Source organism: Lutra lutra, chromosome 5 (genome assembly GCF_902655055.1).
Source record: "Lutra lutra chromosome 5, mLutLut1.2, whole genome shotgun sequence".
NCBI lineage: Eukaryota > Metazoa > Chordata > Mammalia > Carnivora > Mustelidae > Lutra > Lutra lutra.
Window position 1 is genome coordinate 151,474,324 of NC_062282.1, and position 26,310 is coordinate 151,500,633.

The window sequence follows — 26,310 nt, forward strand, 5'->3', positions numbered from 1 at the left end:
GTCTTCTTTGCAGAAATGTCTCTTCATGTCCTCTGCCCATTTCTTGATTGGATTATTTGTTCTTTGGGTGTTGAGTTTGCTAAGTTCTTTATAGATTTTGGACACTAGCCCTTTATCTGATATGTCATTTGCAAATATCTTCTCCCATTCTGTCAGTTGTCTTTTGGTTTTGTTAACTGTTTCCTTTGCTGTGCAAAAGCTCTTGATCTTGATAAAGTCCCAATAGTTCATTTTTGCCCTTGCTTCCCTTGCCTTTGGCGATGTTCCTAGGAAGACGTTGCTGCGGCTGAGGTCGAAGAGGTTGCTGCCTGTGTTCTCCTCAAGGATTTTGATGGATTCCTTTCTCACATTGAGGTCCTTCATCCATTTTGAGTCTATTTTCATGTGTGGTGTAAGGAAATGATCCAATTTCCTTTTTCTGCATGTGGCTGTCCAATTTTCCCAACACCATTTATTGAAGAGGCTGTCTTTTTTCCATTGGACATTCTTTCCTGCTTTGTCGAAGATTAGTTGACCATAGAGTTGAGGGTCTATTTCTGGGCTCTCTATTCTGTTCCATTGATCTATGTGCCTGTTTTTGTGCCAGTACCATGCTGTCTTGATGATGACAGCTTTGTAATAGAGCTTGAAGTGCGGAATTGTGATGCCACCAACTTTGGCTTTCTTTTTCAATATTCCTTTGGCTATTCGAGGTCTTTTCTGGTTCCATATAAATTTTAGGATTATTTGTTCCATTTCTTTGAAAAAAAAAAATGGATGGTACTTTGATAGGAATTGCATTAAATGTGTAGACTGCTTTAGGTAGCATAGACATTTTCACAATATTTATTCTTCCAATCCAGGAGCATGGAACATTTTTCCATTTCTTTGTGTCTTCCTCAATTTCTTTCATGAGTACTTTATAGTTTTCTGTGTATAGATTCTTAGTTTCTTTGGTTAGGTTTATTCCTAGGTATCTTATAGTTTTGGGTGCAATTGTAAATGGGATGGACTCCTTAATTTCTCTTTCTTCTGTCTTGTTGTTGGTGTAGAGAAATGCAACTGATTTCTGTGCATTGATTTTATTTTTTTATTTTTTTTAAAGATTTTATTTATTTATTTGACAGAGAGAAATCACAAGTAAGCAAAAAAGGCAGGCAGAGAGAGAGGAGGAAACAGGCTCCCCGCTGAGCAGAGAGCCCAATGTGGGGCTCGAACCCAGGACCTGGGATCATGACCTGAGCTGAAGGCAGCGGCTTAACCCACTGAGCCACCCAGGCGCCCCTGTGCATTGATTTTATATCCTGACACTTTACTGAATTCCTGTACAAGTTCTAGCAGTTTTGGAGTGGAGTCTTTTGGGTTTTCCACATATAGTATCATATCATCTGCAAAGAGTGATAGTTTGACTTCTTCTTTGCCGATTTGGATGCCTTTAATTTCCTTTTGTTGTCTGATTGCTGAGGCTAGTACTTCTAGTACTATGTTGAATAGCAGTGGTGATAACGGACATCCCCGCCGTTCCTGACCTTAGCGGAAAAGCTTTCACAAGCCTTTCTCAAGAAACAAGAAAGGTCTCAGGTACACAACCTAACCCTACACCTAAAAGAGCTGGAGAAAGAAAAGAAAGAAAGCCTAAAACCAGCAGGAGAAGAGAAATCATAATGATCAGAACAGAAATCAATGAAATAGAAACCAAAAAAACAACAGAACAAATCAACGAAACTAGGAGCTGGTTCTTTGAAAGAATTAATAAGATCGATAAACCCCTGGCCAGACTTATCAAAAAGAAAAGAGAAAGGACCCAAATAAATAAAATCATGAATGAAAGAGAAGAGATCACAATGAACACAAAAGAAATACAGACAATTATAAGAACATACTATGAGCAACTCTACGCCAACAAATTTGACAATCTGGAAGAAATGGATGCATCCCTAGAGACATATAAACTACCACAACTGAACCAGGAAGAAATAGAAAGCCTGAACAGACCCATAACCAGTAAGGAGATTGAAACAGTCATCAAAAATCTCCAAACAAACAAAAGCCCAGGGCCAGATGGCTTCCCAGGGGAATTCTACCAAACATTTAAAGAAGAAATAATTCCTATTCTCCTGAAACTGTTCCAAAAAATAGAAATGGAAGGAAAACTTCCAAACTAATTTTATGACGCCAGCATCACCTTGATCCCAAAACCAGACAAGGATCCCATCAAAAAAGAGAACTACAGACCAATATCCTTGATGAACACAGATGCAAAAATTCTCCCCAAAATACTAGCCAATAGGATTCAACAGTACATTAAAAGGATTATTCACCACGACCAAGTGGGATTTATTCCAGGGCTGCAAGGTTGGTTCAACATCCGCAAATCAATCAGTGTGATACAACACATTAATAAAAGAAAGAACAAGAACCATATGATCCTCTCCATAGATGCTGAAAAAGCATTTGACAAAGTACAGCATCCCTTCCTGATCAAAACTCTTCAAAGTGTAGGGATTGAGGGTACATACCTCAATATTATCAAAGCCATCTATGAAAAACCCACTGCAAATATCATTCTCAATGGAGAAAAACTGAAAGTCTTTTTTATTTTTTTAAGATTTTATTTATTTATTTGACAGAGAAAGAGAGATCTCAGGTAGGCAGAGAGGCAGGCAGAAGAAGATGGGGAAGCAGTCTCCCTGCTGGCAGAGAACCTGATGCAGGGCTCGATCCCAGGACCCTGAGATCATGACCTGAGCCAAAGGCAGGGGCTCAACCCACTGAGCCATGGAGGCGCTCCAATAGTCTTTTTCAAGAAACAATTTTGTGCTTGGCTGTTTTTTTTTCCCTCTTATATATTTGGTTCCCAACTGAATTCATTTATGATCTTTATTATTTCCTTTATTTGACAGGAATGCTTAGAACACTGACTTCTAGCCATTTTTTCTGTTCTAATATATGCATTTAAGGTCACAGACTTTCCTCTAAATGGCTTTAGCTGCATCAGACAAGTTTTGATAATTTCCACTGCAATTTCTTCTCAAGCTTTCTTTTATCTTTTTTAATTAAGTAGGCTCCATGCCCAGTGTGGGGCTTGAATTCACAGCCCTGAGATCAAGAGTCAGAAGCTCTACCAACTGAACCACCCAGACGCCCCTGACTTATAAGCTTTTTAGAAATATATTACCAGAGGGGTGCCTGGCTGACTCAGTTGGAGGCACATATGACTGTTGATCTTGGAGCTGAGGGTTCAAGACCCAAGTTGTAGAGATTACTTAAGAAAAATAAAATCTTAAAACAAAAAAGAGGTATATTACTTGATTTCAAATATTTATGGATCATTTTAATTACCTTTTCACTACTGATTTCTAAATTAATTCCACTGGTCAGAAAACACACTCTGTATGACTTCAATCCTTATAAATTTGTTGAAATTTCACCCAGTATATGGTCTATTTCAGTAAATGCACTTGAAAATAATATATAATCTATAGTTGATGAGTGCTACATATATGTCAATTAGATCTTTGCTAATTGTGTTGTTCAAATCTAGATCCTTGATGAGTATTTGTGTGCTTGTTAAAAAGAGGTGTGTTTAGGGGTGCCTGGGTGGCTCAGTGGGTTAAAGCCTCTGCCTTCAGCTCAGGTCATGATCCCAGGGTCCTGGGATCGAGCCCCACATCGGGCCCTCTGCTCCGCACGGAGCCTTCTTCCCCCCTCTCTCTCTGCTTTCCTCTCTGCCTACCTGTGATCTCTGTCAAATAAATGAAATAAAAAACCTTAAAAAAAAAAAGAGGTGTGTTTAAATTTCCCACTGTGATGCTGAAATTACTGGTCCTTTGAGATCTGTCCTTTTTTGCTCCAGATGTTTTGAGGATATATTAGGTACACATAACTTAGAATTATTTTCTTCATGACGGATTAACTTTTTCATCATTATGAAGTGTCCTCTTTGTCTTAAAGCATATTTTGTCTGATATTTATATAAAAAATGATTTTCTTTTGGTTAGTGTTTACATGGTATATATTCTTCTATCATTTTACTTTCAACACTCCTGTCTTCTTATATTAAAGAAGTACCACAAATATGTAGACATATGTGTATATGTGTGTGTTTATAAATTTTAAATAGTCTATCTTTATATTTGAATATTTAATCATCATTTTATATTCATTACTGACATACTGGGATACAACTTTACGATATTAATCCTTTCTATTTGTCCCTTCTGTTCCATGTTCTTTTGTGCTTTAAAAAAAATGTTTCTTCTTCCTTTGGATAATTTTATTATTCTATTTTTTCCTCTATAAGTTTATTATATATTATTTTCCTATTCTTTTAGTGGCAATGCTAGCCTAGAGACTATTTTACTACTTTGTTAGTCATTACCCTAATTACAACATGTATCTGATTTTTTAAATTAATGTATTTTAAAAATATTTATTTATTTGAGAGAGATGTGAGCATGCACATGAGCTGGGGAGAGGGGCAGAGGGAGAGTGAGAAGCAGACTCCCCACTGAATGGGGAGCCCTATGTAGGGCTCTCTTTATCCCAGGACTCTGAGGTCATGACCTGAACCAAAGACAGATGCTTAACTGACTGAGCCACCGAGGCATCCCTATAATTTTTTTTAAAGGAAAATAGGAAGTATTGGTGAGGATGTAGAAAAACTGTAACCCATGTACACTACTGGCATGAATGTAAAATTGTTCAGCCACTGTGGGAAACATTTTGGAAGTTTCTCCAAAACTTAAACACAGAATTACCATAGGACCCAGCAATTTCACACATAGGTATGTACTTACATGAAAAGAGAGATGCAAACAGATTCTTGTACAGCAATTCCTAGCAGCATTATTCACAATAGCCAAAGTTGGAAGCAGCTCAAATGTCCATCAGCAGACGAATGGATGAACAAGCTGTGGTATACAAACACACACACATACACACACATACCTACACACACACATTGGACTATTAGCCGTAAAATGGCATGAAGTACTGATCCATGCTACGATGTGGATTATGCCTGAAAACATTATCCTAAGTGAAAGAAGACAGACCAGAAGATCACATAATTTGTATGATTCCATTTATATGAGCTATCTAGACTAGGTACAGCCACAGACAGAACACAGATAGGTATTTTCTAAAGGCTGACAGGAGGGTGGAATGAAGAACAACTACTTTATGCGTAGGGGTTTGCTTTTTGGGGCGATAAAAACTTCTTAAAACTGGATAAAGGTGATGGTCATACAACTGTGTGAATATACTAAATGCCATTTGCCACTTTAAAGTGGTTAATTTTATGTTATGTGAATTTATTCTCAATTAAAAAGATGCATCTTTTTTCTCTAACCTTTTTTTTTAAGATTTTATTTATTTGACAGACAGAGATCACAAGTAGGCAGAGAGGCAGGCAGAGAGAGAGGAGGAAGCAGGCTCCCCGCTGAGCAGAGAGCCCGACACGGGGCTCAATCCCAGGACCCTGGGATCACGACCTGAGCCGAAAGCAGAGGCTTTAACCTACTGAACCACCCAGGCATCCCTTCTCTAACTGTTTTCAAGTTTTTCTTTTCCTTTTTTTTTTTTTTTAGTTTTACTATGATGTATCTTGGTATTTTTTTTTTTTCTCAAATCTGTGGTTTGATGTCTTTTGTCAGTTTTGGAAAATTCTCAGCCATTTTCTCTTCAAATATTGCTTCTGCTTCAATCTTCTTTCCTTCTATGACCTGAACCGAATTTGCAGGTGTGTTGGGTTTTTTTCATCATGGTCTAAATTCTCTTGTGTGACCCCTCACCACCACCTTTTTGTATTTTCCTTCCCTTTTTCCTTTTGTGCTTTGGTTGAATATTATCTCCTGACCTGTATTCCAGTTCACATATCCTTTCTTTGGCAATGTTTAAGTTGATGTTAAAGGTTCTATGAGGTTCTTACTGTCAGTCCTCACATTCCATTTACTTTTTTTGGTGGGGGTGCTGTTTCTATTTATTTCTGAAATTATCCATCTTGTCTTCAGTTTCCTGAGCATACTTAGAGTTATTTTTAAAGTCTATGTTTGATATTTCTGATATTTGTATTTCTGTGGCTCTATTTCTATTCTTTGTTTTTTCTCCTTTTTGGTTGTTTTGTCTTCTAGTATGCCTGGTATTTTTTATTTATTTATTTATTTTGGACTGTACATATGAAAATTGTAGAGATCTGAGGCTGTTGGTGGTAGTATCTTCCTCTGGAGGATTTCCACATATCACCTGAGGCTATGGGCATATCCTTCCTTCCAATTAGAAATTAAGCAGATTCAAATTTAGGCTTCAGTCTTTGAAAAGGTTAGTTAAATTCTGGTTCAACCTCTACCTAGTTCAATGGTACAGCCCTTGGGGAACCCCAGTGGAAAGTCTAGGGTGTTTATCAGAGCTCATTGCTCTTTGTGGGCTCTGAACTCCAGGTTATGTCTCACAAGCCCAGTAAGACTGCCTGAGCTCTCCTCATCAGTCATTCAGCCCCCACATTCTGGTTACTTCTCAGCCATTGTTCATGAATTGGCAAATGCCTCAAAAAGAAAAGCAGTGTTGAACATCAGGTCCATATTGCTGCACTTCCCTTTCCTCTGGGCTTTTGACTTCTCAAGTCCTCACCACATTGATAGGTCTTCAATGCTTTAAAGTAGAACACTAAAAAAATGTTTTTTCCATATTCTCTGGTTGTGCTTGGTATGATGTATGAACTACAACAAGTTAGTATGACATTACCAGAAGCAGAAATGTGATCAACTTATTATCAATGGCTTAGAGCTCCCCTTCATGTGGGTTAAAGTTTTTCTAGACTTTAGAATCTTAAAACTGATTAAAGCAATTAAAAAATAAAATAGAGAAGATTTTGTAATTCTCTGAAAAATATAAGTACTTGATTATGTGTGCTGTTCTATTTGCTGTTTTCTTTCTTCCACAGTTACACCATCAATTTATGGGTACAACTCAGATATATTTTATCTTTCTCTTTTCACATTATGCCAGTAAACATTCCATAGAATTGAATTGATTAGCATGAAAACTATCCCAATCACATCACTAATTTGTATCCAGATGGTTTTCTTTTTAATATTTTATTAGTTGCACTACTTCACTAGAGGCAACACTACTGACTGAGAGAGAGAGAGAGAGAGAGAGACAGAGAGCACACAGGTAGGCAGAGTGGCAGGCAGAGGGAGAGGGAAAAGTAGGCTCCCCACTGAACAGAGAGCCCTATGTGGGGCTTGATCCCAGAACCCTGGGATCATAATCTGAGCTGAAAGCAGATGCTTAACTGACTAAGCCACCCAAGCACCCCTGTATCCAGGAATAACTTGGAATTCCCTTACCAGGAAATAAAGAGGGTTTTTGCATGAAGAAACAGACAAGAGGGGTGCCTGGCTGGCTTGGTTGGAAGAGCGTGTGACTTTTGATCTCAACTCATGAGTTTGAGCCCTACTTTGGATATATAGAGATTACAAAAAAAAAAAAAAAAAAAAAAAAAGAATAACCTTAAAATAAAGACACAGACAAGAAGCTAGAAATTAACCATCACTTGCTACTTCTGTGTATATCACTGGTTTTGGTAGTTATATAGCCTTTGTAAGGATTATAAAATGTTTAAGGCAACTGAAATGTCCATCAACTAAGAACTGATTCACTATACAATGCATTTATCAATCTTAAAGAGAATGAGGCAGACAGATCCATATGCACCGATGGGGAATAATTGCCAAATACTGGGCAGGAAGAGAATGATGGTCCACATATTCTGTTTTGGCAAACCCACTGCTTCCTATATTCTTGGTCTCAAATTGTGTTAAGTACTTATTTTCTGATTGAGTTCTAGCAAAGGTCAAATGGAAGTCTGTCTATGCTTTGAAAGTGCAAGCTTTTGTGAGAAGACATTTGAGATAAAATTAAGGGACTTTCTCATGTAGATGCAAAGAGGGACCAGAACTCTGTAGAGCAGAGCCACTTAAGGAGAAACTTGTAAGGTTAAGGTGAAGACAGGAAGGATTCACAAAAGTACAAGTTCTAACTTCTTACAAAGGTAACCATTAGAGCATCTTGTGACCGTATTTGTGAACTCCCTTCCTGAGGTTTCTGCACTTAAATGGTATAAAGTTTTCTTCACTGATGTTACATTTATTCTTAAAATACCCTGTTCTAATTTGTTGCTATGGTTAATCAGATTCCCAAGTCACCTGTGGCCCTCCTCTGTGGATATAAGGTATGGGTTCTTTTATTTGGCAGAAAGCCTGAAAAGTGTCTTTGTTTATTTGTTTTAAACTTTTGAGCTAAAGGAAATTTAATAGATTGGTGACCGATCAATACCTTGTTCTAAAACTATGTGCAGAAGAGATTTTTGGTTGGGAGAACAACGTGTATATCATGTTAACAATTATAAAAGTACATTTGAGAGAGTATGTTCATAGATGCACAAAACCTCCCTGTAAGGGCACACATGACACCAAGGCAATAGAAATTGCTGGAAGAAGCCCAGGGTCGGCACCATGGTGGGAGGGAGATATAGTACATTTTTGAACTTTTTTTTTTTTTTACTATTAGCATGTTATTCAGGAAAATAATTTTAGATGATTTCTGAGTGCAAGGAACAAGGGCTGAAAAGGAAGAAACTTATAATTTCTATATAATTTCACAACAGCCCTTCAAGATAGATGTGTTATTACAGAGAGACGAAATAACTGGCCCCAAATCATCAAGCTAGAAGTAGGATCCAGCTAAAGCTGAATTCAAAGCAAAGGTATCTTTCAGTTTTATACTCTTAACAAGCAAGTACCTTGGATTGCAGTTATGATCAAGGAGCAAAAAAATTTAACATAAGTTTAATTGATATGATTCATTTATACAATTTAATTTAAACTCCCCAGATCCAATACTATGGACTGATTTTTTAAAAAGATTTTGTCTATTTGATGGGCAGAGATCACAAGTAGGGAGAGAGGCAGGCAGAGAGAGAGAGAGAGAGAGAGAGAGAGGAGGAAGCAGGCTCCCCGCTGAGCAGAGCCCGATGCAGGGCTCGATCCCAGAACCCCAGGATCATGACCCAAGGAGAAGGCAGAGATTTTAACCCACTGAGCCACCCAGGAGCCCCACTATTGACTGATTTAAGAGTTTTTTTTATGCTGTATAATGAACGGCTATGGTAAATGAGAAGGCATACTTTTTCTAAGGTAATCAAAGTTCAATTAAAATTCAGAGACTTTCCAGGGTGCCTGGGTGACTTAGATGATTAAGCATTTAACTCCTGATTTCGACTCAGGTCATGATCTCAGGATAGTGAAATCGAGCGCTCCATTGGGCTCCATGCTGGGCGTGGAGCATGCTTGAGATTCTCTCCCTCTGTCCCTTCCTCTCTTAAAAAAAAAAAAAAAAATTCCAAGGGCTTTCTGAAGGTGTTGGTAACAATTCTGATTTTATTTTTTATAAATATTTTATTTATTTATTTGACAGAAAGAGACACAGCGAGAGAGGGAACACAAGCAGGGGGAGTGGAAGAGGGAGAAACAGGCCTCCTGCCAAACAGGGAGCCTGAATCGGGCCTCCACTGGAGGACACTGTGATCATGACCTGAGCCAAAGGCAGATGCTAAACAACTGAGCCACCCAGGAGCCCCTACAGCTCTGATTTTCATATAATCACAATGTTCCTACTGCTTTTCTTCCTTTCCCAGAAATTTAAAAAAGATTATGTAAGTGAAGACAGGTCTTCAATGCTCAGTGCTATTCTATGACCAAGAGATCCAATTAGATAACTGAAGGACCTGGCAAATTATGAGGACTACTCTCGCTATGGAAACCTCCCTGTGTTCCTATAATTAATGTAAACAGTATGATCTATAAATCTGCATCTCGTGCTTTCTTCAAGAAATTAGACAATGCTCACACCTGCTTTATCCTGAGGCAGCAAGGATTTCCTTCAGCTGAGGCTGAGGAGGAGGGGCAGTGCCTGGCTGTGGGTAGAGGCTCCAACCCCCTCCTGAGAGGCCTTTTCTCCTATTTCGCCATATAATTCCTAGCCTCACTGCAGGCTCTATCTCCAGAATCAGGCCCCTGTATGTGCTCACAAGTGGCAAAGCTTTCTTTTATCACTACGCCTTGGGCCTCGTGGTGGGGGCACCTGTTGAAAGTGATAAATGACTAGAATTTTCAAGTCAAGCTTCCCTCTTAGAAAACAGGAAATGGTGCTTGAGGCCAGATAGCCTTTCCAAGAGTCCTTTCAAAGGGCTTGAGTTCTCACCTGGAAGGGAGGTCTGCTGGAGGAGCATGGGGGAAAGGCAGTGGTGCTCAATGGACCCATACGTTGAGCAGGAGACGAGCTGCAAAACCTCAGTGGGGTGGGGACCTTCTTGGGCTGGGGGTTGCTGGGGCAAGGCTTTCCCATCATCCCCATCGGGATAGACTTTTAGGGGTCAATTCTTTTTTCTTTCTTTGTTAAAGATTTAATTTATTCATTTAAGAGAGAGAGAGAGAGAGGGCACACAAGCAGGAGGAGAAGCAGGAGAGGGAGTAGCAGACTCCCTGCTGGGCCAGCCAGGAGGCCCAAGGGGGGCTCGATCCCAGGACCTGGAGATCATGACCTGAGCCGAAGGCAGCGCTTAACCACCTGACCCACCCAGGTGCCTCCCAAGGGGAGCAACAAGTACTATGGGTCAACACCTCTCACCAGGTGGATTCACAGATGCTACTGGGACTCTTACTCCGAGGGGGAGACGCTGACGCTGGGAGAGGCTACGAGACCGACCCGGCTGGGAAGGGGCGAGCCTAGGTTCACGGCCTAGCAGCCGGACCACACATCTCAACGCGCAGCGCACAGCAATCTAAACACCGGGCAGCGGCTGCTTGGTGCATTTCAGTTCATTTAGCAGGGCCGCAGGGTAGGTCAAGTACTCAGAGGGGGTGCAAATGCAATTTGTTTTGCCCCAAGCTTAGTGGGGCCGGGACTCCGCAAGAATTCTGTGTGTGCTGTGGTTGCGAACCTCCTCATCCGCCCGGGGCTGTTCACCTGACTTCCAACTGCGGAGGACAAGGGCGGGAAGCCCAGCTCAGCCTGGGAGCCCGAGTCTCAGCGGGCACGTATACCCGCTCTGCAGTAAATGCCATTCATTCATGCGTGCATTCATTCATTTTAAGATCTTTTTTAATTTTTTAAAATTTATTTGACAGAGAGACAGTGAGAGAAGGAACACAAGCAAGGAGAACAGGAGAGGGAGAAGCAGGCTTCCTGCCGAGCAAGGAGCTGGATGTGGGGCTCGATCCCAAGACTCTGGGATCATGACCTGAGCTCAAAGCAGACACTTAACCATTGAGCCACCCAGGCACCCCAACAAATGCCATTTAAATAGTGTGGGTGACTCTGCCTGTGGCTCCGAGGCAGGAGCGCCTGCCCTGCGGTGATGGGGACACAGGCCTCTCACGTCCCCTGCGACAAGCGGCGGTCCCTGGCCCAATGAGTCGGAGCCATGTTTCAAATGTCATTTGGATTCCGCTTGGGATTTTGCCCTTTATAAACCTTCCCAACCCCTAAGATGCCCCAGCTCTCTACTGTAGTTGGGATCAAGCAGGGGAAATGCCCCTCTCAGGATCTGAACCGAAGGAAACTGTTTGTGCCTTGTGAGTTCTGCATAGCCTTCCTGGTCCAACGGTCTCGGCTGCTCGTTTCAGCCGCAGGTGGTGTGTGGTGTATGGTGTGTAGGGGTCACGGGGAAAGAAGGTTCCTGGAGGGAGGGGTCAGTCAGGCCCAACTGCAGCTGAACGCCCCACTTCTGCCTGTGCCTTGAGCTTAGGGCCCGCCTCTGGGGGGAAAGAGTGCCGTCTTGAGGCAGAGTGCAGCGACCCCTTTCCCCTTGGTTAAGCGAGACCAACCTTGTATTTTCCTCAGCTTCATGAGAAGCTTTGAGAAAAAGAAAACAAGAGTAAGGGGACTGGATAGGTTTAACGGATTTACTAAATTTCTCCTGTTTCCTGGAGCCCCATCAGTGACTGGCCTGGCTGCTGCCACCACCTGTGCACACCCAGCCTGGGCCTCTTTTCCTCACCTGGGTTTGCCTTTACCCTCCCTTAGCCTCAGTCTGAACTCGGGTTCAGTGGCCGCCCTAGCTCTTATGATTTCTGCCTGCCTTTTCGACTCCTCAGTGCTTCCCCCGTCTCTCTCTGTCTGCCCAGTGGGTCTAAATGCACTGAGGCAGCTCTCTTGTGCAGATGCTCTCCCGGGCTGGGTGAACGCCCCCTGGAGATCTCCTTGTCCAGGGGTTTCTAGAATCTTCTCATTGGCCCCATTGTTTCCGTCCTATTTCTTGCCTGCTGCCTACTGAAGGCACCTTCTCAGCTGGGATGTTCTCGAAGTCAGCACCTCTACCTACTTTCTTTAGTAAACCCATTATTTTAATTTCAGGAGACAGTCTGCACCTAATTCACACCTTCCAAAATGCACCTTGAGGCTCCCCACTGGAAAAGCCACCCATCTTGTGATAGCCCCAGGACACCTTTCTTTCCGACCCTGCTTTGTGTCCTAAACACAAGGCCATCACACTTCTCAGCCTTTCCTACCACCAAGCTTTGTGCACACGGGGCCTGTGGCCAGGACATCCTATGATCACTTTTCTATTTGGTGAGATTCTTCTCTAAGGCAAAACAGAATGGCGTTTAGAACACAGTGCTGGCAAGTTACTGGATTTCTCTAAACTTGTTTCCTTTTCTGTAAAATGGGGGTTAATAGTAGGGTGTTGTGAGGATTAAATGAGTTAACGTGTGAAATGCTTAAAAGTGTGCCTACCACATAGTAAGCTATTATTATGATAATTCCCTTTAAAGATACATATAAACACGCGTACAGAAAGAGAACGTGCATCCATACGCGAGCTCAGCCCTCAAACAGTTCCCTGCATTCATCGTCCTGGTTTTTCCCTGAACCCGTGAATTCCTTAAGGGCAAGATCCATACACACCACAGCAAATGCTGGCCCAACAGTCTCAGGGCTGAAGGGTGGCTGGGGGTCAGGGACATGGCTCCTGGGCTGCCTTGGTTTCCTTCTCACTTTGCCACTTAATAGGTGAGCGAGCTTTGCCCAGTTTCTGGACATTCTCAAAACCTTGTTTCTTCATTTGTAAAAGAGGAAAGTAACTCTCTCTTCTCTGATTTGGATATCGCCAAGATAAAAATTATAATGGATGTAAACCACTCAGCACGGTGCCTGTCACATCCCATGTGCTAGCTTCTGGCTGTCTCCTGTTCAACCTCACTGAGGAGATCTAGAATAGCAGTTTCTAGTTCCGCTGAAATCTTTGTTTTGTTTGTTGCTATCAGGTTCTATTCTTAAGTTGTCTTGATAAGGAATTTACTATTACCAAATATTTTCCTAGATAAAAAGTCAAAGAACCTCCAGGATCTTTCTCCTCAACTATTGAAAAAGTCTACAGTTACAACCCAGCCGGCCGAAGAGAAGTTAGATTTCATTCCACCAGGCTTCAGTGGCTATAAATGCCTAAAGACTGAGTATCAGGGAGGACCCACGGGCAGCTTTCCTGTGGAAGCTCTTTGAACTACACACCACTGTATTCCTACACACCACTGGTCCCTTGTAAGCACTGAGGCTGCCTTGAAATAAAACTCTTGAAAAACACTTTTTTGGGGAGGGTATGTGTTAAAACCAAAAACACAAAAACAACCCATGTCTTAAGGATTACAAAGTTTTTCCAAGAAGGGCTTAAAACTGAACTATCAATCTACTCCAGACTAACTTCTAGTCATTTTCTAATTTTTAACATCATAAACAAGAAATTACTCAATCTCTACATCGTTTCTATTCATGAAGCTTTTTAGCTGGTAGCACTGTGATTATGAAGAAATTAACAACTGGGTTTTGATGAAAATTCAAATTCTGGTTCTAAGGAACCAAAAAGCCCACTCAAAGGATAACATGTGTGCAGATACATGACACACCACTTTCATAGTTACAGAGACCATGACTAATTGAAACATAAAAATTTAATGAAGTCAATTAAATCCCAAAGCCACAAAACGGCAGATTCAAATGTCAGTGGTTGATATATCTTCCCGAAGATTGATGGAAAGCTCCATTCTCTTAATTCACTCATTTTCATTTCTTAGCTCTTGTAAAAATTCTATATTTGGCCCTGAATAGCACCTACTATTTAAAAAAATCTTACTCTCTGCTAGGGCTTGATATAATGTGAAAAGGGTGAAAGTACACTAATAGAGACGATGGCATGGTCATTAAACAGTCCTACATCTCCTGACTGCTGATGAAGGAAAATAAGAATTCACCATAAATGGGAAGGAGAGAGCAAAGACAACAAACCAAATTAATTTTCACTGGGATAAAGTGAGGTGGGGAGGAATTATCTTACTAGTTTATGAAAATCTGCTTGAAGAAAAAAAAAAATTGTAGGTATTAAGGAAGAAGTCAGCCTCAACGCTGCCCAGTCAAGAGAATAAGGTCTGAACTCTCTAGCACAGAGTTGGCTGGAAATATCATGAGAGCAACTGAACCAGTCAATCTCAAGGGATTAAGATGTACTGAATAACCTCTGTAGCTTCTAGAAATCCTTTAACCCCATATGCACCTAACAACAGAGCCCCAGAATACATAAAGCAAAACCTAATACAACTAAAGGGAGAAACATAAAATTCAGTAATAATCACTGGAGCCTTCAATATCTCATTTCTTTCTTTTCTTTTTCTCTCTCTTTCTCTTTCTTTCTTTCAGATTTATTTATTTATTTGACAGAGAATGAGAGAGGGAGAGACAGGGAGCACAAGCAGGGGGAGCTGCAGGCAGAAGGAGAGGGAAAGCAGGCTCCTTGCCAAGCAAGGAGCTCAATAAGGGGCTTGATCCCAGGACCCTGGGCTCATGACCTGAGCTAAAGGCATATGCTTAACCAACTGAACCACCCAGGCACCCCCCCCCATTTTCAATAATAGGTAGAACAAGATAGCAGACAAAAGAGGAACAAAAAGGTTTGAATAACACTATTAACCAAATAGTACTAACAGATGTTACAGAGCACTTTATTCAGTAGAATATATATTTTTTCTCAGGGTTCACATGGAATATTATCCAGGACAGACTATATGTCAGGCCATAAAACAAGCCTAAATGTATTTAAAATGATCAAAATCATACAAAGCATATTCTCCAACCATAAGGTAATGAAATTAGAAACCTGTATGAAAAGGAAGTTTTGGAAATTCATGTATTTTTTTAAGTTTTTTTTTTTTTAAAGATTTAATTTATTTGAGAGAGAGTGAGAGAGCAAGCACAAGTGGAGGGAGAATCACAGGGAGAGGGATACTAAGACTCTGCACTCAGTGTAGAGCCCAATGAGGGCCGGATCCCACAACCTCAAGATCATGACCTGAGCTGAAATATAGTTGGACACTTAACCAACTGAGCTACCCAGGCACTCACTCCAACATGTGGGGTTTAAACAACATATTTCTAAATAACCAATGAATCAAAAGAGAAATCACAGGGGAAAGTAGAAAATACTCTAGGATAAATGATACAAAAAGCACAATATACCAAAACTTATGGATGGGCAAAACTGCTTAGACGAAAATTTATAGTTGTAAACGCTTGTAAGAAAGACCCGAAATTAATAACCTAATTTTCTACTTTAAGAAAAAAGAACAAACAAAACTAGACCCAAAGCAAGCAGAGGAAGAAAATAACAAAGATCTGAGCAAAAATTAATGAAACAGAGAATAGAAAAATAGGCAAATCAATGAAACCAAAAGTTAGTTCTTTGAAAAGGTCAAAATTTACAAACCTTTAGCTAGATTGACTAGGCAAAAAAGGACTCAAGTTACTAAAATCAGGAATGAAAGAGGGGACATTACTACCAACATTGCAGGAATTTTAAAAGGTCATAAGGGAATCTTACAGGCAATTGTATCCCAATGAGTGAGACAACCTTGATGAAAGAGACCTATTACTACAGAGATAAAACTATAGAAACTGACTTAATTAGTAATAGAAAATATGAATAGATATATAAAAGGTAAAGAGAGGGAGAGTCAGTAATCAAAAAACTTCCCACAAGGAAAAGTCCACAGCCAAATGGCTTTACTATTGAATTTTACCAAATAATTATACAGAATTAACACCAATCCTTCTCAAACTTTTCAAAAAACAGCAGAGGAGGAATTACTTAATTCATTATATGCGGCCAGCACTACACTGATACTAAAGCCAGAGAAAGACATCACAAGAAAATTATAGGCCAATACCTTTTATGAATATAGATGCATATTCCTCAACATATACCAGCAACCTGAAATCTGCAACATATAAAAACATAGTCCCATTGTGACCAACTGGGATTTATCCCAGGAATGCAAGGTTGATTCAACACTATGAAAATTGATCAATATAATATATTATTATGATAAGGGACAAAACACATAATCATTATAATAGGCATAGAAAAAGCATTTAACAAAATCCAAAAGTCATGATAAAAACACTCAATAAGCTAGAACTAGAAGGGAACTTTTTTCAATCTGAAAAAGGGCATCTATGAAAATCCCACAGCTAACATCATACTCAATGGTGATAGTCTGAAATCTTTCTCCCTGAGATCAGAAACAACACATGGATATCTGTTTGCTCCACTTCTGTTCAACATTCTACTAATGGAAGGTCTAGCCAGGGTCAATTAAGCAAGAATATAAAATAAAAGCCATCCAGATTGGAAAGAAAGAAGTTAAAACTATATTTGCCAAAGAGATGACTTTTTATATAGAAAATTTTAAGGCATCCACTAAAAGACCATTAGTCCTAGTAAATGAGTTCAGCAAGAATGCAAGATCAATGTACAAAAATCAATCATATTTCTATAGAAATTAAATAAATGGAGAAAGATATCCTTTGTTCATGGATTGAAAGACCATTTTAAATTTTACTGTTTTTTAAAAGATTTTATTTATTTGAGAGACAGACAGAGGCAGAGAAAGAATGAATGGGGAAAGGGGCAGAGGGAGAGGTAGCAGCAGACTCCCTGCTGAGCAGGTAGCCTGAAGCAGGGTTCGATCTCATGATCCTGAGATCATGACCTGAGCTGAAGTCAGATGCATAACTGACTGAGGCACCCAGGTGCCCCAATATATATATATATATATTTAATTAAAAAAAATTTTTGGGGGGGCTCCTGGGTGGCTCAATGGATTAAAGCCTCTGTCTTGGGCTCAGGGCATGATCTCAGGGTCCTGGGATCAAGCCCCGCATTGGGCTCTCTGCTCAGCATCCCTGCTTCCTCCCACCCCCTCTGCCTGCCTCTCTGCCTACTTGTGATTCTATCAAATAAATAAACAAAATCTTTTAAAAAGAAAAAAGAAATTTTAAGTAGGTTCCATGCCCAGCATAGACTTGAATTTACAATCTTGAGATCAAGACCTGAGATGAGATCAAGAGAAGGATGCTTAACTTTATTGAGCCACCTAGGCACCTCAAAAGACTTAATATTGTTAAGATGACACTACTACCTAAAACAAAGCAGATTCAGCATAATCCCTATCAACATGCCAGGTGGCATTTTTGCAGAGACTGAAAAACTGATCTTAATTTATATGGAAATGCAATGGATCCTGGATAGCCAGAACAATCTTGAAGAAGAACAAGGTTGGGAGAAGTCACACTTCCCAATTTAAAAACTTACTACAGGGGCGCCTGGGTGGCTCAGTGGGTTAAAGCCTCTGCCTTCGGCTCAGGTCATGATCTCAGGGTCCTGGGATCGAGCCCCGCATCGGGCTCTCTGCTCAGTGGAGAGCCTGCTTCCTCCTCTCTCTCTCTCTCTATCTGCCTGCCTCTCTGCCTACATGTGATCTCTGTCTGTCAAATAAATAAATAAAATCTTAAAAAAAACAAACAAAAAAAAACTTACTACAAACAGGGCGCCTGAGTGGCTCAGTGGGTTAAAGCCTCTGCCTTCAGCTCAGGTCATGATCTCGGGGTCCTGGGATCGAGCCCCGCATTGGGCTCTCTGCTCAGTAGGGAGCCTGCTTCCCTTCCTCTCTCTCTACCTACTTCTCTGCCTACTTGTGGTCTCCGTCTGTCAAATAAATAAATAAAATCTTAAAAAAAAATAATAAAAAAAAACTTACTACAAAGCAACAGTAATCAATATCATATGATAATGACACAAGGACAGAAAGAGAGACCAGTGGAATAGAATTGAGAATCCAGAAATAAACTCATATATTATGGTTAACTGACTTTTGACAAGGGTACCAAGACCACTCCAAGGGGGGAAAGAATAATTTGTCCAGCAAATGGTACTGGGATAAATGGATAGCCACATGCAAGGAATGAATGTGGATCCCTACCTCACACCATATACATGTATTAACTCAAAATGGGTCAAAGACCCAAATACAAGAAAACTAAACGATAGAACTGTTGGTTTTGTCACCTTGAATTAGGCAATGGTTTCTTAGACATGATCCCTAAAACACAAACCAAAGAAAAAAAACAGAAAAAAACCCAGATAAACTGGGCTTCATCAAAATTAAAAATTTGTATCTTGAAAGATACTATCAAGAAAGCAAACAACTTAAGGAATAAGATAAAGTATTTATAAACCATATATCTGGTAAGGGCTTAGTAATCTAGAACATATAAAGAACGCAACAACAAAATACCACCCAATCAAAAAAAAAAATGGGCAAAGGATTCGAAACTGACTTTTTCTAAAGACATTCAGGGGGCCACAAGCACAGGAAAAGCTGCCCAACATCATTAGTCATTAGGGAAATGCAAATCAAAACTGTAACGAGATGGTTTTAAAAAGGAAAATAGTAAGTGCTAGTGAAGATGTGGAGACACGAACTTTTGTACACTGCTGGCGGGAACATGCAACTACAGCTGTTCTGGAGAACATTTTGACATGACCCAGCAATTCCACTCCTAGGGACAGACTTGAGAGAACTGAAAAGATAATATTCACAGAAACTTTGTCCACTGATGTTCACGGCAATATGATTCATGGTAGCCAAAAGAGGGAAACAACGAATGTCCATCACTGGAAGAGTGGATGAACAGAATGTGGAATGCGTCCATATGACGAAATATTACTCAGCCACAAAAAAGAACCAGCAGGATTCAAGCTGCAATGGGAAAACTTGAAGATGTTATCCTATGTGAAAGAAGCCAGATGAAAAGGACTACATACTATATGATTCCATTTCTATGAAAAGTCCAGAACGGGTAGATTCAGAGAGACAGACAGCAGATTTGTGGTTTCCAGGCTGGCAGGGGGACGGGAGGGCTGAGAGGTTACTGCTCTTGGGTATAGGGCTTCTTCTTTTGGGGGTGATGCAAATGTTCTGGAATTAGATAGATGGTTGCACTACCTTGTGAATATACTAAAAACCACTGAAATGGCTTATCCTTTGCAAGGGTTAATTTTTATGGTGTGTTAATCGAAAGATAAAAACCTTCACCCCCTACTGGCTGGAGAATGACTGGGGTTAGTTACCAGTGGGAGTAAGTTCTCATCTCTCAGAGATCCTGAAGTAAAAGGTGGAGAATTCATTGCTCAAAATGTTCACACATACCGATAGCCCCTCAAGCACAGAATGCAACAGAACGTAAAATATTTCAACATTTTCCTCAATAACACAGCAAAAATATTTCATTTACGCTTGTAAAATTGCTCTTTTCCAGCTTCTTAGAATTTGCTGTTTTTTTTTTTTGTTTAGTTTTGTTTTTTTAAAGAATACTGTACAAACCAAGTGGAAACCCATCTTGGACAGATGTAATTTATTATTAATCAGTGTGTGTTCTGGAAAATTTTCCTTAGGCTCATTCCTTCATCCCACCAATATTTATTGAGCACTTACTATGTGCAAAAGCACTCTACCAGGCACAAGGGATGCGGTGGCGTGCATCATGGCTGAATGTCTCTGCTGCTGTGGGGCTGATGAAGTAGTAAGAGTCTCAGAGATGACGCTGACTCTGAAGAAAGGGAGACGGAGGAACCCCACCGAGGGTCCAGGCAGGCATTACTGCGAAGGATGTGCCTATGCTCCAATCTCACTGGGGCGTGGTCAGTACCATGTGAAAATGCCAACAGTGTCACCGTTCCTTCTGCGGGGACTCGTGAACACATTCTCTCTCTGGAACACATGCACACGAAATCCGGTGTATGTGATCTCCAGGTCGGCCTTCGGGACATGAGTGGGTCAATAACACTCGACAGCATGGTCTTTTTTTATTTTATTATTTATTTATTTTAATACAAAGCTTTGGCATTAGCAATTTTATGAAAAAATAAAATGTACTAAAAATAAACGCTTGTGTGGCATGATTGGTAAATGATGCACAAAAATAGGTTCTTTTTTCCTTCAAGGCAATCAGTCAGAAAGCAGTTTTTTTTTTCTTCTTCAAAACCACTCTACCCTGTGGAATGAAAGGAAAAAAAAAAGAGGTCAAGAATTAGTTAAAGGAGAGTTGCCAATATTTTAAAATAACAGAGAAAGTGATCTTCACTGAAGGGTGGCCTTGGGCTGTCCCCAACGCCTTCCCAGCCCCGCTGGATAAAGCCAGTCAGCTCCTGGCACTTTCCTGAACTCAGCAGCTTCAGATTTGTGGTCAAGTGGCTCAGTCACCTTACACGTGTGTGTGTACTCCCAGCGGGACTGCGGGGAAAAGCCCAGGCTAACAGCATCTTGTTTAGCAATAAGGAGACAGTTACTGCATCATTTACAACTTTTCCTGGTTTGATGCATGTTCTCAGGGCTGTGTGTCCTGAAATCTAGGTCTGTGTCTTTGCAACAGGATCCCCCATTTACGCCTCAAACAAGAATGTCAGTCTTTACTGTGATACGAATTCTGCAGAGGACAGGCTTCCAGTGGGGAGGGCCCTCTTGGTGGACTTGCCCAGACTGCGTGTGCGCACGTCCCTCAGTGGGGAGCCTGACGGAATCCGTGGTCTTGGGCTAACGCTGCTCCCCTCAGCCTGGCTCTGTGGGACTGCCCTAGCTCCCCGAAGCCTTGCACAGCTGGTTCACTTCCTTGGTTCCCAATTCATGTCTTTAGCGGTGCTTTCTCTCCTCTCCTCTCTGTCCGGTTCTACATCTGCGTTCCTGACCTCTTCATCTCTGGTCATCGCTCCCTCTTGATTTCCTCTCCTCCTCATGACTTCCTCCTTCAGCTCAGTATTTCACCTCACCCATCTTCCTGCTTCCAGTCTCTACAAGCCAGAGCGACTTCTCAGCCACAGAGATCCTCTTTTTGCTGAAAACAAAGGCCTGACACACTGCCTGCTATTTACAAGAACCCAGTCCAAATTCTGCAGTTGGCCTACCAACACCACTGCTTCCAGCAGACACATCAAACCCACAACTCCCTGACTCTGCTCTACTTTTTCCTCTTTGTGCCCTAATTATGCCCAGCCTGGTTCCTGAGTCACCTCCTCCAGGAAGCCCTTGACGACTCCCCTGGGCCACACTGGCAGTTCTGTTGCCTCTACGTCCCCGAGTGGCTGGGCCCCGGCTGTAGGCTCTCCCGTCCCTTCAGTGGGCACCGTAAGCCTGAGCCCCGTGCAGGACAGCCCCTGCCCCACAGCGCCCCTGCAGGGTGAGGCCTGGTGCCTGGGGGTGCTGGGGACACTGAATGAGCCGCAGAAAGGCCACTCACCACTCCTCATAGAGCTCCGGACCTGACTGTTCACTGCAGCTCTGCTGAAGATCATGCACTGATTTTATAAAACTTCCTCAGAGAAATCAGGTATTAGAGGTCAGAACTTTGAATGGGTGAACCAAGATTTTTATACCTAATTTATTTGGCTGTTCTTCTAAGGAACTATAAACTAATGCAGCCACAAGATAAAAGGTACTTGTGAAAACTAGAAATGACCACTATGGAGACAGAGCAGAAGTCCCATCAAAGTTCACACTTCCAGAAAGCCAGCTATCTCCTTCCACCATGTGACACAGAGCCCTTAAATGTCTCTCTGGAGCGTTCACAGATAAGCAGCGTAAAGAGGTGGGCCCAGAAACACAGGCTTGAACCACAAGCCCTTCTTCCTGGGGTGTTTCTCAGGGGATCCCCCAGCCCCTCTGGCCCCCAGGTTATTTTGTGTATATGTCTTATGCTCCGAGTGACCAAAAGGAAAAGTCAGTACTAACAGAAAGAAGAGGATATGGGGGCAAGTTCAAAGCTTCGCTGGCATTGCTACATGAAGGCTGCCTTGGAAAAAATAAATAATCCGCCATGGGTGCCGGTGGAAGCCAGAGGTACTCGGTTGAGAACCAGAAATTCAGGTTTTAGGTCTGTTTCTCAAACCGCAACCTGCCGCCTGTTACTGGACCATGAGAGCAACGTGGGGTCCCGAGCAGCCTTAACAACCAGGTGCAGAGAAAAGATCAGTGGACACTGCACATGCTGAGGAAAACGTCCGTGAAACCTGTCCAGTTACACACATGCGGATACGGGTCCCACAATGTAAAATGCGGTTCTTATAGCAGCAGGTGGTAAGGAAAAAAAAAAGAGTTTTAAAGTCACTGATCCTGATACTTCAGGTTCTAAAAGAGGCAGCCAGCCATTAGGGCACGTGACCCCTCCCGTCGGGCGCGGATCCATCCAAGGAAAGGACCCTTCAGGACAGACAACTGAAGAAGGGCTCTCAGAACTGGAAGGAGACTCTTACCCCCCACAGGCTGTGGGGTCTGCCTCCGAACAGGGCCAGCCTGCAGCTCGTTTCTGTCTGCATTAGGTCCTAGCAACTTCCTAGCTTTCAGGGCACCCCAGTCGCGGATGGGCCCTGCCAACTGGCATGAAGCTCTTCTTAGTCTTTGGCGGCGCTCTACTTTCCTGCGGGTGCCCCAGAGCTCCCGAACCCCACGTAAACCCACCCTCTGCCTGCACTGGTTGGTCCCCACGGGACTCTGCTGGGTGTCGCCCAGGGCCCCGCATGGGAGGGAGTTGGTGGGAGGTGTTCAGTGAACAGGAGCTGTTCTTGTCATCTTTGGGGGCCCTTCAAATACTTGGAGACATCCCTCACATGATCCTCAATTCCTCTCTTCTAACCCAAGCATCCCCAAGACATCAAAATGATTCCATTTTCAGATCCTTTTATACTGAAACACGCCAGTGTTCTTAAGAGTGTGAGCACCTGGGGTGACTCAGCTGGTTGAGCGTCTGACTCTTGGTTTCGGCTCAGGTCATGATCTCAGGGTTGTGAGACTGAGCCCTGCGTCAGGGTGTCTGTTTGAAATTCTCTCCCTTCCTCTCCTTCTGCCCCTCGTCTGCTCACTCTCTCCAAGATAAATAAATCTTAAAAAAAAAAAAAAAAAGAGTGTGAACAGAACAATTCAGAAATACTGAACAGAGAGTAAAATAGACACACCCATTCCTCTGATCGGGCTCATGTCTCTATTGCTCTGCCTTGGGGGAGCTGGCTCACCAGGCATACTGGTGGGGATGGCTCTGACCTGGGGCAGAGCTAGGGCTCCCGGCCTCGGGTTATGCTGCGGGATTTTATGTTTGTTCCAGTTACTGTACGTGAACCACATCAAGTTCATTTCCTCCTGCTGAGATGGTTTTGGATCTTGAATGTCTGGGTTACACTCCTGGGCAGATCCTCGGGCATGAGTTCTAGGAATCAGAACCTAGGAACTGAGAAAGGACACGGTGGAGGATACCCATCCGATCCTCCCAGTCAGCTCAAAATCCTACGTCCTCTTCCTTGTCTCACAACTTGTGCCTCAAATAACAACAATGAAAACATACACTTTTCTTACGTTGAGGGGAAAATCGACTGATATGACTGGAAGATGATAAACGCTGGGACTTAATGAGATTTTCTGAATAATGAGGTAGAGCAACAAACCCCCTTTGGGAACTGAAGTTCGCTAACACTGCCTACTGAGGTACTAAGAAACGGGGTATGAGAAGACAATAAATAAATTAACCTTGCGTATATCTGCTTCTTTGACTACTTTTCTATTTATATTTGCAAAGCCTCAACATTCACTAGAGTTGTTTGCCATGTTAAAAAATTAAAGCACAATTAGTCATGGTGAGTATTTTAATAGTATTTTGACACACTGGGAGGGGAGTGACTTCCCATCAGGCACCAGTGTCAGGTCAAGCCCTGGGTAACGGCGCGGGTGCGGAGTGTGGTGAGGGAGGCAGCCGAGCCTCTATCCCGTGGCGGGGCAGCAGCACCCACACCGAAGCCAGGCCGGCTCGCCTGGCCTCCGCACGTCTGCCTTCACACAGGGCCCACACTGCTGCCTCCTGCCCACTGGCTTTCACCAGGGACTGGAGTGGGTCAAGGTCCTGCTGCAGTCACAATACACAAGTTCAGGGTATTGCTGACAGAAGAGTAAACCAGGATGGGAGGTAATGTGGGGAGGTGAATTTTGCTATCAACTTCCAGGATAAATCGCTCACATGGGAAAAGATGGACTCTACTCATATAGAAGACTATCTCACTCATGGATGAGGTCACCTAGAAAATCAAACAGCAATTCAACTGAAAAGACAATCTCATTTTGGCTGTTAGTTTTTGGTAAAGACAAAAAAGGGAAGTGAGATAGATTTCAAAGAATTCATTAATGAAGATTAATTATAAATTTACTTGCTTATATAAACATTTCTGTGGAATTAAAATGACCTAGGAATTTTTCATCAACATTCTTGGGAAGGAGACACTGAGTAAGAGTGACTACTGTCTTTCTTTGATCCTCCACAATTAAGAGGCCCTTTAAAATATTAAGTAATTCATCTTACATAAAAAAGCCAACCCATAAAAGCACAATAGGAGAGAAAAACATCACCCCAAATCTTACTAAATTTAGATAATCACCATTCATATCTTGGTGACCGTTCTTTCATGCATCCATGTGTGTCCACACACACACACACACACACACACACACTCACACTCACTCACTCTCTTTCTCGCTCTCTCTCCATGGGATCATGAAAATCATCCTTCAGAGTTGTTCTGACTGAAGGCACAGAAACAGTATTTGGATGGACAACTTCGGTATCAACCCTCTGCGAAGGCTACTGGGAGAAGGGCTGGCTTCAGAAACGGATCTAGGATGGATGCTGAGACTGAGTCAGACAGCCATTTATGCGTGGAGCTCAACTATCATGGCCCAGGGACTTTGATTTCTACAAGGTAACACGTCTACTGAGCCTTCTCTAAACCATCTGACTGATGTGTGACTCGAGCCTCTGGCAGGTCCTGGGTGGCAGCAAGGCAACTGTGAGGTCCCTTAATAGTTCTCTACAAGTGCCTGGAGTGCCTCTATCCGCTGTGACTGGTTTTTGCTCATCTGCGAAAGTCTTAAGGAGGGGGCTTACACCATCAGCTAGCTGATGGGGTCACTGTGAGAGGAAGCGAAAGAGGTGACTGCAGGCAAAATCAGTATTTCCTTCCAAACGGAGGGCTGAATCACAGGACTCATGGAGATCCTGTGATTCAATATTATTTCCTGGAAGAAAATTAAATTCATTTGCCGAATGATAAAGGCAGGGAGACGGTCATCTCGTTCCCAGGACCCTGGAAGATTCTCAGTGGAACTGCTAAGCTAACATTTACTGAGCACTTACTATGTACCAGGCACTGTGCTAAGCACTTTATATGCTACTTCGTAACACCTAATGATGTCGTCCTGTTGTTATTTTCTGCAGGACTAAAATGAGCTTCCTGAGAAATACAGCTGCCCAGGCCTCCCAAGCAGACAATGGAAGAGCAGGGATTCAAACCCAGGTTACGTCTAACTCTAGGGTCTGAGCAGTGAACACTGTGCTAAGCTGAAGTCAGCCTGTGTCAGGTGGGCTGACCTGTTGGGAGGAGCAGCTGAGCACACACCTGCAGGCTGAAGGATGGCGACCGACCATGGCATCCTCCCAGTGTGAGCTAGGGGCAGGGATGCCTAAGGGCACGTCTTACAAGTATCTAGTCAACAGGTCAGGTTAGAGATAATAAAATCATGTCACTGTAAGTGGGGGTTACTTGCCCATTTATTTCCACAGCTGGGCAATGAGCATTCAATTAAATCAATTACAAGGGCTTGGCTGGTTATTACTAATCTGTCAAAATGCCAGGACATAAGTGCGTGTGGCGAGCACATGAATTCCAGTGGTGCTAATTCAGGTCTGTATCTGGGCTGTGTTCCAGGGACACTTTTACCTCTGATGAGTTTTCACAAATACTGGTAGAAGAAAGAACTCAATAAAACCTTACGGTAAATGACCTAAATTAAAAACAAAACAAACAAAACCAAAAACCTTTCCTGCATCTTACCCCCTTGGAAAGCAGCTCCT

At 42.2% G+C, this 26,310-nt stretch overlaps 1 protein-coding gene across 4 annotated transcripts in view; it reads right to left on the minus strand.

Annotated features, from left to right (window-relative positions):
* Positions 1–26,310, minus strand: part of RNF130 (ring finger protein 130) — a 142,166-nt gene that overhangs the window by 15,686 nt on the left and 100,170 nt on the right. For 2 of the 4 annotated variants that reach the window (XM_047729215.1, XM_047729213.1), the window contains one exon: positions 20,230–20,424. The exons of the other annotated variants lie outside the window; for them this stretch is intronic. In XM_047729215.1, coding sequence (XP_047585171.1) covers positions 20,420–20,424 — 5 coding nt within the window. In that variant the 3' untranslated portion in view covers positions 20,230–20,419. Of the gene's footprint in view, positions 1–20,229; positions 20,425–26,310 lie in introns of those variants that run through there. 4 annotated transcript variants of the gene reach the window in all.